The 15,777-nt window shown below is 47.1% G+C and overlaps 1 protein-coding gene across 2 annotated transcripts; it reads right to left on the reverse strand.

Moving 5' to 3' along the window:
• Positions 1-2,635: 2,635 nt before the first annotated feature.
• On the reverse strand, positions 2,636-12,985 carry VASH1 (vasohibin 1). Of its 2 annotated transcripts, none has more exons than XM_083863877.1 (7): positions 12,389-12,985; positions 7,521-7,609; positions 6,358-6,414; positions 5,239-5,313; positions 3,885-4,266; positions 3,371-3,483; positions 2,636-2,777 (listed from the first exon to the last, which is right to left on the reverse strand). In XM_083863877.1, the coding sequence occupies exons 1-7, from the start codon at positions 12,656-12,658 to the stop codon at positions 2,705-2,707; spliced, it is 1,059 nt and encodes a 352-aa protein (XP_083720003.1). In that variant the 5' UTR covers positions 12,659-12,985; the 3' UTR covers positions 2,636-2,704. The 2 variants fall into 2 exon arrangements, with proteins under 2 accessions (XP_083720003.1, XP_083720002.1); XM_083863876.1 differs by having other exon boundaries at positions 3,885-4,279; positions 5,222-5,313.
• Positions 12,986-15,777: the final 2,792 nt, after the last annotated feature.

Below are 15,777 nucleotides of genomic sequence, written 5' to 3' on the forward strand. Positions count from 1 at the left end.
TGTCTAGCTGCAGCTGAGGATTAAGAGACCTTGAACTCTACCTGTCATTCATATCTTAAACATCCATTTCCTTTGGTTTTCTAAGCTATTGGCCTCAGTTACATCCTGCAGGAAAGCACTTAATTACAAGGTCAAACAAAGCATTTTGTTTTAAGCCATTCTGCCTTGGTCATCTAACACTGCTGAACACCCCTGTTGCCCTGCTCTCAAGAAAGCATCATTAACTTGCAGCTGGCCCCTCACTTGTCCCATCTGTTTTTAAGTCTTCCTCCCACCCCCACATTTCCCCTTTCCATCTAAAAAAGCTCAAGTCTGTCCAGTTATTCAATGTTCTCTGTATTAAACTAGTAATTACTCTCAAGAGCTCTCCAGTTACTCTGAATTAACTAACCAATTGACTAAACAAAGTCATGGTGAAGATGCATTCTAGACATCTTTATAATTTTGTTTTTAAATTCTGGATTTCATCCACTTTAATAAAACCTGACAGTCAGTCTCCCCTTGCTGACTGCGGCTTGCATTTATCATATGATTCACAGTGGCATCTGAACTTTCAGTTCGCTGCATAGCAAACATTATGCAAAGGCAGTTTGTGGCTTCCAAGTGGCCCATACTATTTACAGGTAACTGTGGTGCCTTTACAGCTAGCATCATCATTACCACCCAGACCTAAATATGTTAATTTACAGCCACACAGAAATGACCAGAGGACATGTTCAATGGGTGCTTGGCTCACTGCTGCTGTTAACTTAAATTGTTGCATGTCACTGGAATATACGGGAGTGGACAGGTGTTGCACTGCACTGTGGAAACTGGCATCCTCTTCTGGATTAACCTTCTCTTGGCTCAGCAGCAAGTTCTGCCACCTTCTTACAGATTTTCCTCCTGGTTGTACAGCACAGCAGAAAAGCACAGACTACAAAGGGAGATTGGAAGGACCAACTGCAGTGGTATGGATTCGCCTTGCAAGTTACATCACAGTTAAGGATGTACAATTAGGAACCTGTAAGGCGTGAGTTAAATCGCTTGTGGGTGGTGCCTCAAGGATTAACTGCTTTAACTAGGCAGAAGAGCTGATTTGTTTGGGGTTAAGAACCCATTCTCTGCCACCAAAATAGCTCTGCTTATTATGAGGATGTGGCACAAGAATACTGCAACAAAAAAACTAGTAGAGCTAAGCTCCATCATGTTTCTAACAAAGAAAGAAGGAAAGGATAAGCCCAGTTCTAACAAAATTAAATATGTAGTATTTCAGAAAGTTTAGCTGCTTCTCAGTGCTGTGATAAAACAAGACTGTTTCTCTCCAGGAGACTCCCACACTCAGTTTTTGCATTCCCTAGATCCATGCATCCAAATTTCTTTAAGACCATGCTGTTCTAGTTTCTGGAAATCCCACTGTTCCCATGCCTTAGGCCTGAAATAGAGAGGTCTGACAACACTCCAGATTTCTGTCAAGCATTACACTACTTAATCAGAAGTACAACACTCCCCCAAAAGAAGCATAGGAAGTCAAGGCCAGAAATGGCAGAAAAGGCCCAGCCCAGCCCTTTGGGGAAGGTTAGTTTAAGTGCTGTTACATACTACAGCTGTCCAAAGAGCCAGCTCTGGCACTGGGGTGGGGAACTGCTTTCAGGAGGCTCCAGGAAAGCAGCTGCAATTTCCTCAAGCAGAGCTTCTCACAAACAGGTGTATGTAACCCTGGCACTAACACTACAGAGAGGAAGGAGCAAGAGCCTTGTGGAAAGGAGAAGATAGTTGTAAAGCTGTTCACATGATTACATCCTTCTTTAACTATTTACTCTTAAAACTCGTACCTCAGTGACTGAAGTGCCTTCCACAAGCTTTCTGAGGAGCAGCCACTAGAAGTTTATGGAGAGCAGGCTGATGAAGAGACAATGTGAGGTTCAGGTTTTCCAGCAGCCCCCACCTGCCCCATCTCCATTGCTGGAACAATTGAGGTCTCTATGCCTGTTTTCATGTAGCAGTGGTATAGGCATATCCTGATCTACTCAACCACCAAAGGACCTACAACAACATTTCACCACCATTCCACTGTCTACCCCCTCAGAGACAATGAAATGCATTGAAATAGGCAGGACTAAACATACAAGATGTGTTTTTTCTGGATGAGAAGACTTTGTATGGTCAATAAATCAGGCTGAGCAAATTCAGACCTATCTCTCATAAGAGCAATGATAAAGTGTTTATAATGCAAAACCAGGAGTTTTTGTACAAGATTCAGGGCCATCCCATGCCAGCATCACTTCTCCCTCAGCCCTGCAGACCTTGCAGGGGTTGAAGACTTCTGTACAGACAGGGAAGAAGTACTGTTGACAAGATGTTTCATCTGCTCACTGTCAAGGCAAAAATAGCAAGTCCACTGACACCACTCACTTCATATTCTTCCTGAAGCAAACTCCCACTAATGTACAGATTTTTTTTTCTTAATTTTTTTCTTTTTTTTTAAAAAATACTTAAGTGAATTAAGATGGTCACCTCTCCCAGAAACAGGCAGGCGAATCCTCTGGGACCCATGGGATCCAGCTCTGGGACTGGCCCACTAGTAAGTACCTGGGAAAATCAGCACTCTCTTTTGCTCCCACTCCCCTGTCCCATTTGTCAGAATCACTGCAGGTGGATCCAGGTCCCACAACTGTGGCCAGCAAGAAGTCCATGGAGCCAGGCACACAAGGCAAAGCTCTCTTCACACCCGGATCTGATACCCATTGAGGTCTGGCATGGCTTTGGGATCGGCAGGCTTCTTCTCACCAGATGGCCTGTGAGCAAAGAGGGTAACAACTCTTCAGAAACTGTTTTCAGTCAGGTGATGCTGCACATAGAGATGGCAGCACAGGAAAAGGTACACAGAGCTTCAGACTGATCCTGCACTACTGAGGACGCGACTATTCTGCAGCCTCCAGTAACTCTTCCAATGATCTCAACAGAACAGAATGTGAGTTAGGAAGTAGGAGGTCCACTCTGGAACCCCAGGTTATTATCAGGAAAACAATCCTGCTGACAGCAGAATACTTTTTGGAATCTCTTTGAGACACAGGTCTGTGAGACACCAGAGCTCAGACCCATGCATAAGGTTAAAAGTCAGCGACCAACATCACTATCTGAGCTGCCTTTCTCCTCCCTGCCAAAAACAAGCAAGCAAAAAAACCCCCAGCTGTCCCCTCAACTACCTAAGCAATGATAAACTCACAGTGATACTGACTACAAAAGAATGCTACGGCAGGTCAGAGAAATATCCATTGCTCTAAAGAAACCCAGTAGGACATCAGAAGGATCCAAAACCAAACAACAAGCTGAAGTCTGAGGAAAACAGATGTTCTAGATAGGTCTCCTGCCCAGCAGCCACACTCACCGTCGGTCCCCACGGCTGTTTCGCCGATGGGGGCTGGCCTGACCTCTTTGTGGGGAGGAGACATCTTTCTTTCTGTCCTTGGTGGGAGATGGTGGTCCAGTTCCTTTCCCAATCTGCCAGAAAAATACAATTATGAGCTACATGAGCAGAAAACCAACATGAGTAACAACAAAACCCATATAAACCAACAATGATTTATTATATGGGAAAAAAAGACAAAAAGACAAGGCAAGTGCATCAAAAATGCAGAAAAAACAAGTTACAGTGACAGCTATGGCTCCAAGGACCGTATACAGTCCAACCTAATCACAACTGCAGCACTGCATGAACATCCATTAGGGGACCAGCTTGTATACAGTGGGTGGTAGTCAGTATAAGAAAGAGGCCCCAGCCTCCAATTCACTTTGTACTCCACACATCTAGGACAATTTCCTGTCACTTTATTCCTCCAGTACACCGGCAGCCAGGCAAGACAGTGGATGTGGCAGTGAGTTACTCCATCCTTGCTGCTTACCTTCAGCCTCATATCACGGGCATGTCTCTCAAGCTCTTTGCGAAAGTCTTCCCGGGTTAGCTTGTCTAGATCCAGGATGGAATGCTTCCACTCAATCTGCTCCACACTGTGTGGGTCATGGGACACACAGTGGCCCAGCTTCACCTTTTTCAGAGTGTGCCAGCAGCGGCGATACGCCTCCTCAAAGTCAAAGATGAGTTCGCTCAGTGTGCGGAAGACAGGCGCTTTGTACATAAGTTCCTCACGGCGGCTGATGCCCAGTGCCCCATAGCGGCCGCCAAAGTTCACCCCCAGCACGATGTGTCGGAAGTAGTTCCCTGAGAAGTGGGTTTTGAAGCTGATGGGGAAACGGTCCAGTGTGGTCATGTTGTTGGTGAGGTAACTGACAGCAGCCACTATTCAGGAAATAACCGGTGATAAGTTTCCTGACAAGACATGTCCTACCTGCTCCAGACCCTCCCAGCCCTGCTTAGCAGACTCCCCACTGATTCAGGCATCACATAGACAGGGTTTGTTCTCCAGGTCAAGAGCCCAGCTCATTGCAGGCTGCCCTACTTTCATCTGGGTTATGGGGAAAACAGACTTTGCCTCTTCAAGGAGACAGTCAACAAAGAGAAATTATTTTTGATGCAGTTCTGTTGCAATGCTAGCACTTTAATGTACTGTATTCTATAGCTCCCAAACTGTTGCCACTGCAGCATTATTCCTTGGTTTGTTTTAACCTCTTTCACTAGCTACTGTTTCATACACCTTCAGGATAAAAACTCACCAACCTCTGCTTTTGAACCATTTCATTGAACATCTCTGCCCCTCCAGGTGCATGAAGAAACTACAGCCCAAGTATCACAAACTAAACCTGGTAGATAGCTAGGAAAGATGTGCACCTAAAGATAACACACATCTAGAACTAATAAAGATATTGCCTAAGCTAGTAAGTGACATACACCATAATTAGAAGTTGGGAAGGATGTGTAAGTTATTTTAATGCAGAACACATGGAGGCAGTAAGGGAACAATGCTATCCACTAAGGATTTCCTGACCTAACTGTAGCTAGTGTTTTGGCTCCTCTTTAGATGCTCTTTCATCTTTTACTATCTTATATGGCTGACTAGAGAAGCACCACCCTTCTTGGTGAAAGAAGAGTAACTCCAAAGGACTAGTTCTGATACTTTAGAAAATTGCTGGGATTTGGATTTCATTGATGGGGTTTTGTGGGAGAACTAGGGAGGAAAAAAAGAGAAATATGGGGCTTGGTGACAAAATTATCACCACCCTCAAAGCATCACAAGCAAGAGAGCAGAGGCAAAAACACAAGGATGGGCAGACATGGACAAACCCAAGAGGAAAGGATACATTCCCAGGATCACAGCTTCCAGGCATTTTATTGGCAGGGCCTCTTTGGTCATTTCTTTGGCCAGGTCCATCAGCCTGCAGAGTGGCACAAGGGAAAGATGAGGACAGTTAGAGGGCTTGTGCTATGCAATGTGGCCAGTTCAGCCCTTTTGCATTACATTTGTAGGGCAGGTTTCTAGGAGAGAGGGTGGCCCACAGAGGATAGGGAACAGAACAAAGTATCTTCTTTAAGAAGATAAAAAATCCAAACCAGGTCTCTGTCTTATGCTATTGTTGCTTCCAAGAATTCACTTGAGTGGGTTGCAGCAAAACTGCTTACTGGCCAGCCTGGATTCTCAGGGAGACCACAGCACCAATGTGTCCACTAGTAAAACCCTCAAAGGACCAAGAGCCAGCAGTACCTGCCACACTAGGCTCAAGGACAATAAAGCCACCTTCTCTGGCATTAATCCTAATCTCTGTTCAGTGAGTACCATGGAGGAGACATTGGACTGATTACAAAACAAGGCATTTAGACTCTCATAAATCTATGGACTAGACCAATAGTAAGAAGCCAGTCTAGGAAGATTCTCCATATGCTCTTCAAGAGAGTCAATGAAGATCAGGTGCTTATGACCAGGAACTTCTGGGCCACAGCAGTTCCCAAAATCTGCAGTGAGGAGAATACCCTTTCTTGTTCAAAGTATGAGTCACCAAAAGCTTAGTGAGCCTAGATTCTGCAGAAGCACTCACAGGAGCTATGAATTCAGACCTGTAGAGATACTTGGCTTTCACAAAGCTTTTGTAGAGCAGGACCTAATTTCAGAATCCCTCAGAAGTTCATGCAGTTACATTCCAATTAGAAACAGGCAGAATATGCTCATTTTTGCAATACATTATCTTTGGTTTACTGGATTCATGACAAAAAAAAACCACTTCTCTCTTTCTTGAGAAAGACCCTCTGCCCAGCTATGCCCCAGGTGATAGAAAATAAAGTTACCCAAAGCAGGATGCAGCTGCAGTACTGAAAGCCCTGAGTGCCACTAGACCTTGGGCAGAGGATGGAGAAAAAGCAGAGTGTATAGCAGGGCTCCAACATCAAAGAAAGGATTAAATGCTGTAGAGGCTGCCAGCACTTACCCAGTCAGAGGTCTGCTCTTCTTAATCTCAAAGAATTGTGTCCCAGTGTGATTGTACCTGGAAGCAAGAAGTTAAGGGCTTGGCAGCTTGGAACATAGAGTTTGAAGAAAACTTGTCTGAAGAACTTTTATGTTATTTACTATTCTCACAGCAAAGTCATGATCCCACAAATGCAGCAGCAACACAAGAAAATCCTTACCTCCCTTTCCTGTATTTCTCCCATTTATAATTCCTCCTTACTTCCACTGTATTTCCTTGTCAATTCTTCTCTTCCTCATCCCCACACACGGGTTTCCACTCCAATTCCCAAAGGTTCATGCTGACAGCGCATGCTCTGCTCAGTTTTCCAGTTACCAGGGCAGAATAGTTTGATAAATCTCTTCCTGCTCCAATCTGCACATAATACATGGAGCAATGGAACATTCATGGTACCTTATTCTAAGATTGACTGGCATCCAATCCAAAGCACAAACACCTTGGATGGGGGAAAGATGCCAAAAGGTCAGCCTTCTTAACTTGAATTAGAGCTGAAGCCACAGCTAGATGTGTATCTCATCAGTGTTTGTGTGACATATACCTCCTCTCCAGCACAACAGGAATGGAGAAATCCCATTCCCAGAACACAGCCACACAGGCAGCTCTGTGTATAAAGGGGCAGCATACCACAGACACACAAAAGCAGGGTGGCTGAGTGTTGTTTAGACAGAGAAAAGTGATTGAGTAGGATGACCCGAGAAGGTTTGCCCATCACCACAACTCACCCACACCTTAACAGTGAGGTGATACAGTTTGTAGTACATCTGGCAGCTGGCTGTCAGGATCTCAGATATGTGTGTTTTTAATGAAGTACCATAGTAATGCCACTGCTCTAGAAGAGTGCATTGTGGGGAAAGGTTTTTGACAACATTCCCATTTGTTACATGCAGTGAACAGAAACAGAAGGTAAACTGGGCAAAAAAAAAAAAAAAAAAAAAAAAAAAAGAAAGAGAGCAGTGAAACAAAACATTATCCCAAGTCCAGCTTCCTGTTTTCAGGCAACAAATTTCAGTTCTCCTTTGGCTACAATAGAAGGAGCTTTTCTGTTTGTCACAGGTAATAGAAGTCCTCTTGCTCTTTCTTCCTGGGTTATCAACACCAGTGAGTAATGTAACAGCAAAGGATACTGAAGCTCCCTGATGTAGCGCTGTACCGCTTCCAGGCGCTCAGGGATGGGGGTGGATGGCTGGAACACAGGCACACTTGGTATGGGAATCTGCAATGAGGAGCAGAACATAAATCACTACTTCCAAAACTCTCTAGCTTCTTGCTGAACTCACTGGCACATAGCTATAGGGAGCATGTTCCTCTGAAACCAGACCCTTTTTGCTGCCCTAAGTGACCACACCAGAAACATTCCTCTATTTCCACAATGAAAGTTGGGAAGGGATTCAGAATGAGGCATCACCACAGAGCTGCAAGAGAAACTATGTGAAAAGGTCCCGCATTTATGCAATGTTACATTGGATGAAATAGAATTAACTGACAAGGCAAGATCCAAGAAAGGAAAGCTATCATCTGCGGGAAGGTGGCCTCATTTGAGTATTTAAACTGAAAGGCATGAAACAAAAATAAAAGAAGGAGGCAAAAATGGACAATGAGCTTTCCAATATCACCAGAGTGTGGAACAGTCCAGCAAGCAAGGGTAGAAAGGTCCTTCACTGCTGCCTGGCATTTCAGATGAGTTGGCACTGATGAGGACACAGGCTTGACAGCATGACTCTCTGCCCTGCAGTATCTGGTGTTTTGAATTACACGGTCAGAGACTGACTTCTGGATGTTCACATTTCAAACTGCTGTCCCATTCTGAGGCCTCAGCCTTATGGGTCCAGTCAGATTTTCCTCACCATTTTCACCATTTGCTCCACAGGGGATAACTGTAGTCTAGTCATCAGCTGAGAAAGTGCATCTAAGGAAAGAGTAGGAACCTGTCCACAGGACAAATAAAAAGGAGAAGACATAAGTTTGGGACGACTGACAGGCTTGGAGAAACAGCCCAATATTTTCTCTCTGAAGGATGGCTCATGCCTTGCATGCACCTTGCTAATATCAGACTGCATCTTTTCTCAGCTGTTTGGCTTTTAACATTTCGGTTCCTCCTCAGACTTCTGCCAGAGCTGGCCTATCCACAGCTATGAAAGAGTGAGCCAGAACCACAGAACCAGTTCTTCCTTTGAGCCTTCCACCCTGCTGTGCACAAATGCCTCTGCTGGGCATGGCTTCGTAGCCAGTGGTACTGCTTAGTGCACCTTTCACATGTATTTCTGTGGCCACTCATTTCCATATACCTCCTTCTTCTGTCCTGTATTGGTACAAGTGACTGGTGAACCTGGCACCTGGAGCAGCTGAAAGCTGAGCCAGCAAGCATAAGTAATTTTCAGCCAGATCAGTTCCCTGTCCTGGCTTGCCACATGGTTGCATTCTGCTTGTGCTCCCCCACGGTACAAGGACCAGAGACTGTGTAACCTTGAGATGGGCTGCTGCTGCCTCTCGCACCAAGCAGAGGCACCGGCTGCCTCACTCGCAGGGGGCAGCACAGGCACGGTGGGAGCAGATGTGAAACTGGGTTTGTTCAGCTGCAGCAGGAGCAGGGAAGGCTCCAGAGAGTGGCACAAGGATGGAGCCATCTCTGGCAGTGCACGAGCTGAGTCAGTTTGGATGCTGTGAGCTGACACACTGAGTCATAGGAAATAATTTCCAGGCAGAAACAACGAAAGAGGTAACAGTCAGGGCAGGCTGACTACTTAACTTTGTTTCATTTCTTCAGCTTGGAGACTTTCACACTTTTGAGTGGAGACAGACAGATTAAGTGCATGTTGACAGCACAGTTCCTCCTCCCTTTACTAGTACAGACCCCCAGATCTCCTTTTCCTCAAAAGGACTGTGCCACACTGAGGTAGCATAATGGCAATCAGTTCAGCAGGGGACTAGTTAATGTGGAAGAGCCTCCTGCACCTCAAGTAATTAAACTGATGAAAGTACACTGTGCTCTCTCTCAGATCTGGGCCTGCAGCCCAGACTGGGCTACAGTTTCTTTTTGCATCAGGTCTATAGCATTTTAATAGGGCAATAGAAGCAGAAGAAGAGGAATAAGGTCTCCATCCCTCAATTCTACACTGACAGGATGAGAGATCCTAACACTTTTTTTCTTCTCCAGCATCATCCACTGCACATCTCAGAAGAGCTATAAATATTAGATAGTTTTCACAGTCCTTCAGAAAGTAGAGAGGAATTTATTTATAACAGAAAAGATGGGAAATCAGATCTATTTTGACTTCCCTTTAGCTATTCTGAAAGCTGGAGAGAGAACAAGGAAGAGAGCCCAGATTTCCACAAGTATATAACCTCTGCCAGGCTTAGTAGACCAAATGAACACACCCTTGATCCCTCATCACTTTTGTGGAGTAGCTGTATCACCCCACTCCTAGATTCACGGACCCTGGCAGGCTGTCTATATGCATGGGATTGGGACTCTGCTTTTAGAAATGGGAGCAAGGCATGGGCAAAGCTCCACCCTTAGTGGTATCACAGAGGTGCTCTTCTGGCCGGCCTAGTTTAGAGCAACAGTTTCTTTTATAGCACTCGTGTATCCAGGCACCTCCCGACTCTTCCTTCTGCAAATTACACAGGAGCAATATCAGCCTTGGTTGAGAGCCTGACTGAATAAAACAGATTATTTTCTCTGGCTCTCTCAGTCTGAATCCATTAGATGCAATTCTTCCTGTCTTTGCCCTCATAACCATCATCATTTAAAAGCCATAATTTCTTTATGAGCCAAGCACACATCACTTTGTACTTCCAGCATGGACCCATTTGATGGTTCCAGCAGCTTGAAGCAAGGCAATGCCACACCCTGTTGCTGGAAAGAACACAACCTACAGGAGAGTGGCACTCTCGAGCCTGCTCACTTGATGCCCACTCACCCCAAGTCTACTGGAAGGAAATGGAGACTAGAGGAGCTCTCACACTCCAGTGAGAGACACAGCCCCTGAAGCTGGTCTATAAACGTCTAATCACAGCCTCCTCTAGTCATCATTTTATACTATTTTAGTTTATTGACAGATTATTGGAGAGTTATTTCCCCTAGCACCCAATGCTGGCTACGATCCATGGCCAAAATTTTGGAGTAGGCAAGTCACTGTTCTATTTCCAACACCTAAAAAGGACTATTCACCCTCCAGCACATGGAGAGAACCTGGCTTTTCAGAGGAGCTAGCCTTGCAGAGTACACTTACTGCTCTGATTCTCATCTGTTGCACCAGCCTTTCAAAGAAACTTATGGCACGGAGACAAGTGGTGATAAGCAGCCCTCAAAGAAAACATACTATAGGAGAAAACATACCATAGGAGAAAACGAGCTAAGGAAACAGAGCTCATCCATCCTTGTGGTTTCCTGAATTCCAGTATCTGCCCATCTACATGCTGAGTGAGCTTGGGAATGGGATCTCAGATGGCAGAGTGCTGAATTCCCAGGGGTGCTAGCAGATGCAAAAAAACCTCTCAGCAACTCAAAGCTCAACAACCCCCAAAACAAAACAGCCCCGTTTTGCCTCTTATTGCAAGAGCTCAGACCATTTGTTTCCCCTAACTGTAACTAACCCTCTTGGATGAAGACTATAAAGTGAGAACAGCGGAAATTCTTGACATAAGACCAAAACAAGGGACTGAACACTTATTCCTCCCACCCTCCCTGTCATTCACTGGAGTCTTGTTTGTCAGCTTCTTTCTTCCATTTCCCTCACCCTTTTTGGCCAAATCAGTCGTTATGGTTAGGAAATCAGGTAGTGTGTGTTCTGAATGATCTGAAACATGTTTTCAGCCTTTACCTAGGCTCAGGACAAAGTCAGAGGAAAGGAAGGAAATCTGAAGAGGAAGGAAGGAAAAGTCTGATAGAGTTAGAATAGGGACTGTAATCAGCACTCAGGATTTGTTACAGTTGCTGCCACAGATGCCTATGACTTTACTGCACAAAGGATGTTGCATCACATGCTTCTCCAGAATTCCTTATGGAAAGCAGTATGGATTGTCTGTGCACTATATAATAGCATGTTCTTCCATACTTCAAATTACCTTCCCAAGGAGGTAAGTCCTTCCTAAAAAAGCCTGAGATGAAAAAGCTTCATCTTTTTGTATCTGAATATCCACTATTAGAGTGATGGGAATTCTCTTGTAACCCGCCAGTGGAGTGACACACCAAATGTTTGCAGTGTCTTTTGTTCACAGTATGCCAATAAAAGGGAGCGATTTTTCTCCAGCTGAGATGCAATACAGATAGTAACAAGTAACAACATTTGAATTCACATTCAAATGTTTCAGTATGGTACAAGGCTCAGTGAAATGGTCAGTGGTTCCCCTTTTTGTAGAGTTCTCTGCAGCAAGGCCAGAAACGTGCTTGGAAATCACATCTGACCCTACACCAGCAATAAGCTCTGCAAGCCATTGCTAACTCCTCTTAAAACGCTTGGCATCAAAAGTCTTTTTTGACAGACACAATTCTGTTCCTGAATGCCTTTTGGTGTGGGAGACTGTACCCAAATCGAATTTCTTCAGGTTCAAAGGCTCACCTCCACCTGCCTCAATCCACCACCTCAACTATTTGGACTCTTCTAAATTTAACTCTCCTCATCCCTTCTCCATTTATCCAGTCTTTCTCTTCAGGCATTGCCCATTCCCGCCCCAGCTCCCGGCCGCTCACACTTTAGCTCCCTGCAGTCCGTTTTCCAGCAAGGCCGCAGAGGAGGGTGCAGCTGGGCACCGGAGCCCCGCAGACACTCCGGCACTGCGAGTTAGAGCGCGCCTTTGCTCCCGGCAGGAGCAGCCCGGGGCCCGTTTATCCGAGGAGCCGGGGAGATCAGCCTCCTGAGGGGACAGGCGGGCGCCTCCCGCCAGGGGATGCCGCCGCTTCCCCCTTCCCTTCCCTTCCCTTCCCTTCCCCTGGTCCGCGCTGTGGGGGCCGGTCCGCCCCGCTGGACCCCGGGCTGGGGAGGGGGCTCACCTTGGGCAGGTCGGCGGCGCCCCGGATCCTCTGCGCCACCCGGTCCCCGTCGGGGTGGATCCTGCCCACATGCCGCCACATCCGCTCCCAGGTGGGCTCGTCCACGGGCAGCCCGCCGCGGTTGACGAAGAAGGGGACGCCGCCGTCGCGAAGATCCTCCTCGCCCTCCTCCTCCTGCTGCTCCTCGTCCCGCGGCGCCGCCGCCTCTCCGGACGGGGGTTCCCCGGCCGCGGCCCCGCCGCCCCCCGGCCCCGGCATCGGCATCGGCATCACCCGCGCTCAGCGCCCGCCGCCGGGCCCCCGGGGGCCGCGCCCCGCATGGCCGGGGCTCCGGGCCAGGGCCGGCACCGCCCCCGCCTCGCCCCCGGGGAGATCAGCGCGGAGGGCTCGCCGCGGGAAGGGGAGAGAACGCCGGGCGGGGCGGGGCCGGGTGCCGCATCAGGCCCGAGCCCCGCGGCGGTGACGGCGGGCACCGAACGGGGCGGGGCTGCCCGGGGCTCTCCCGCCCCCGGGCCCGGCTGCGTGCGGGGAACAAAGCCCCGGGCGGGGCGGGGCTGGGCCGGGCCGGGAGCCGCTCCCTCCGCCCGCTCCGCCCCGGGCCGGGTCTCGCACCGGGGCCGGGCGGGCTGTGCCGCTGCCCGCGGGCCACACGGCAGAGAAGGGCGATAAGGGAGGCGGCTGCCGCCGGGCGATAAGGGCGATAAGGGGCGGGCCGGGAGCGGGCCTGGGCAGCCGGGGCGGGGCCACGGAGCGGCTGCTGAAGGGTCGCCGGGAGACCCCCGGGGGTGCCCCGGGCTCGGGGACGGGCGGGGTCGGGGCGGCCCCGCAGGTGACAAGGCGCTGCTGGGAGCCGGGGGCAGGTACCCGGGCTGACATAGCTTTGGGGAACGGGAGAGCTGGGATGAGCTTTCCCGGTAGGAAGCAGTGGCGGATGGAGAGCGCGTTTGGATGCTCCCGCAGCACAAAGCAATAGCGAAGGATGGACTCCTGTGGAACCGCGCCGCTTATCCGGGGGTGTGCTGCATATCGCCAGGCCTCCCCTCAAGGGAGGGGCCCATCAGGGCTCTTCTGCCTGAGGAGAGGCAAAATACAACCTGCTTAAGGTCTGGAGATGCCCCACAAGCGAAAGACCGAGCGTGTTCTCTGCTTCATCGTCTGGTCTTGTTTCAGCTCTCCTGTAGTGCTGAGCAGTGTGAACTCTCATGGAGGGTTCTCCACACGCTGCAGGAGATTTGTCAGCCTGTTCCCCGGTGTGTACCTGCTGCAATGGCTGTGTCCTCATCTCTATGAGGCTGTGCCTTGCCATAGCCAGGACTACTGGCTGTGTTTTCTCACCACACTGTACTATTAATCCATATTGAAAGCTCTAATGTAAAAGTATTCTGTAATTTAAGCACCAAGTAACAGAAATGTGTACAAATTACCGGGTTAGCTGCTGAGGAACCCTCTGAAGGGCATCTGAAAATACTTGTATTTAGCTCTCCCAACAAAAGGCTGCGGTTCAGCGTCAGTGTGGGGAAATGAGAAGAAATACACGCCGGTTGCCATGGAATTTGATGTGCCCTGAGAACAGGATATAGCATTTACAGAGCTGGGTAGAGGATTTCAGAGAGAAATTCCACTTCTTCTGTAGTGCTCTGTAGGCTGTTGCTCGCGTGAGATCATTTCTGAAGTCAAAATACTTGAACACAGTTTTCTGTGACAACAACATTGCCCAAAATGCTGAAAGGTTGATTTTTTTAAAGGAAAATTAGAGTAAATGTGTATCCCTGCTTCTGTCTTCCAAGCAAATCACCAGCAGCACTTCATACAGCCTACATTAACTTCTGTAATACTTAAACATATAAGTCACTGAATAGGGATTTCTTTTGAATGGGGACCTTTATTACCTCTGTAAGGCTTCTGTTGTCTTTATTGACTTTGCCTTTTAGCTGTGAGCAGTTGATGGTTGGTTGACATTGACTCCTTATATCTAAAGAAGCCGCAAAGCCTGTGACAAGAATCACTCTACAGCCCCTGAATGGACAGTGTCCAGTGCTCCTGAATTTTGCAAGAACAGTTCATAACCTCCCATGTCCTCAGTCCCTCTAGAGGCCCGGGACTGGGAGTGTGCCAGTCATGGAATGGCACAGGCCCATTGGGGGACATCATCTGCATATTGCTTGAGAGGCAGTAAGAGCACTGTGGAAAGGACAGGGTGCAAAGATTTTAAATGCTTCTTTTAGAGCTGTATTGCCTCCCCTGGCTGAAGTTAGTCACAGCTGTCCATTGAGGCAAAGATGCTTGTTTTGATTCTGAGCTACAACTCTAATTCAGGGCTGGTAGTTCATATTGCCTTCTGTACCTCAGCTTTTCTACCTGTTAGAGGAAAATGCTAATAACTCTGACTTGCAGCCAGAGATTTTGTAAAGATTAGTTGGCTTTTTTGGCACATTAACAACTATTCTTTCTTAAAAGTAAAAATAATCATAGTAAAAGTGAAATACAATTCTTGTATGTTTCATGTCTTAAAATATATTCTCAAATCTCAGTTGGAGGAAATGTAGCTGATAAGTATCAGCAGACCTCAAAATAAGCTTATCAAGGGATTTTTGTTTCAGTTTATATTGGATAATAATTAGGCAACATCCCTCCCTTCTGACCATCACTCAAATAATTGGTCTGTAACAGGGCATCTGTATTTTAAGGTAGTGCCATGGCACTAAGCTTTGTGAAGCTGAAAAAGGATAGAGCAGAGCCATGCCAAGTGAGCCACTCCCTTCAGTGGGATCTGGACACAACAGAGGTGACAGCACAGGACAGAGACTTCCCCTTCTGCACAGCTTGTGCTTCCGTGCCATGGGTGCTGCTGCCCAGAGTGCAGGGTGTGTAATGTGCATTAAACACTGCTTTTCATTTCTGGAAGCACACTGTTGTGGCTAGGATGATGAGGGACCAGAAGGCATGCAATTTCTGTTTAATAACAACATAAATTGTTCACTTACTGGTGCTCTGTAGAGGAAGATTGTGCAAATACTCTCTGTGTATCACACCTGAGAATGGTTTAAATGGGTGAAGCTTTAAGACAGAGTTAAGCTTTGGTGTTAGTGAAAAATAATTAACATTGATAAAAGGATTGAAATCAAGGCAGAACTTGTTGGAATAAATAAATTAATTTTTAAGGTATAAAATATTTGATAAGAATATGCAAGAGGTATACAGACCACTTGAGAAATAAATTCTTTCCTCTGATCTTCTGTGTGAAGTGGGAGTTTTGTCTCTATTTGTCTCTATTAGAGAGGATCCAAAATTAGTTTATGTGGACATGGAATACATGGATAGTGAGTGATAGTGTTCCCTTTGTTTTATAATATCTTCTAGGGTTTTATTAATATTTAATTCTTTTTACT

This window comes from Zosterops lateralis (genome assembly GCF_965231275.1).
Source record: "Zosterops lateralis genome assembly, chromosome: 6".
Lineage (NCBI taxonomy): Eukaryota > Metazoa > Chordata > Aves > Passeriformes > Zosteropidae > Zosterops > Zosterops lateralis.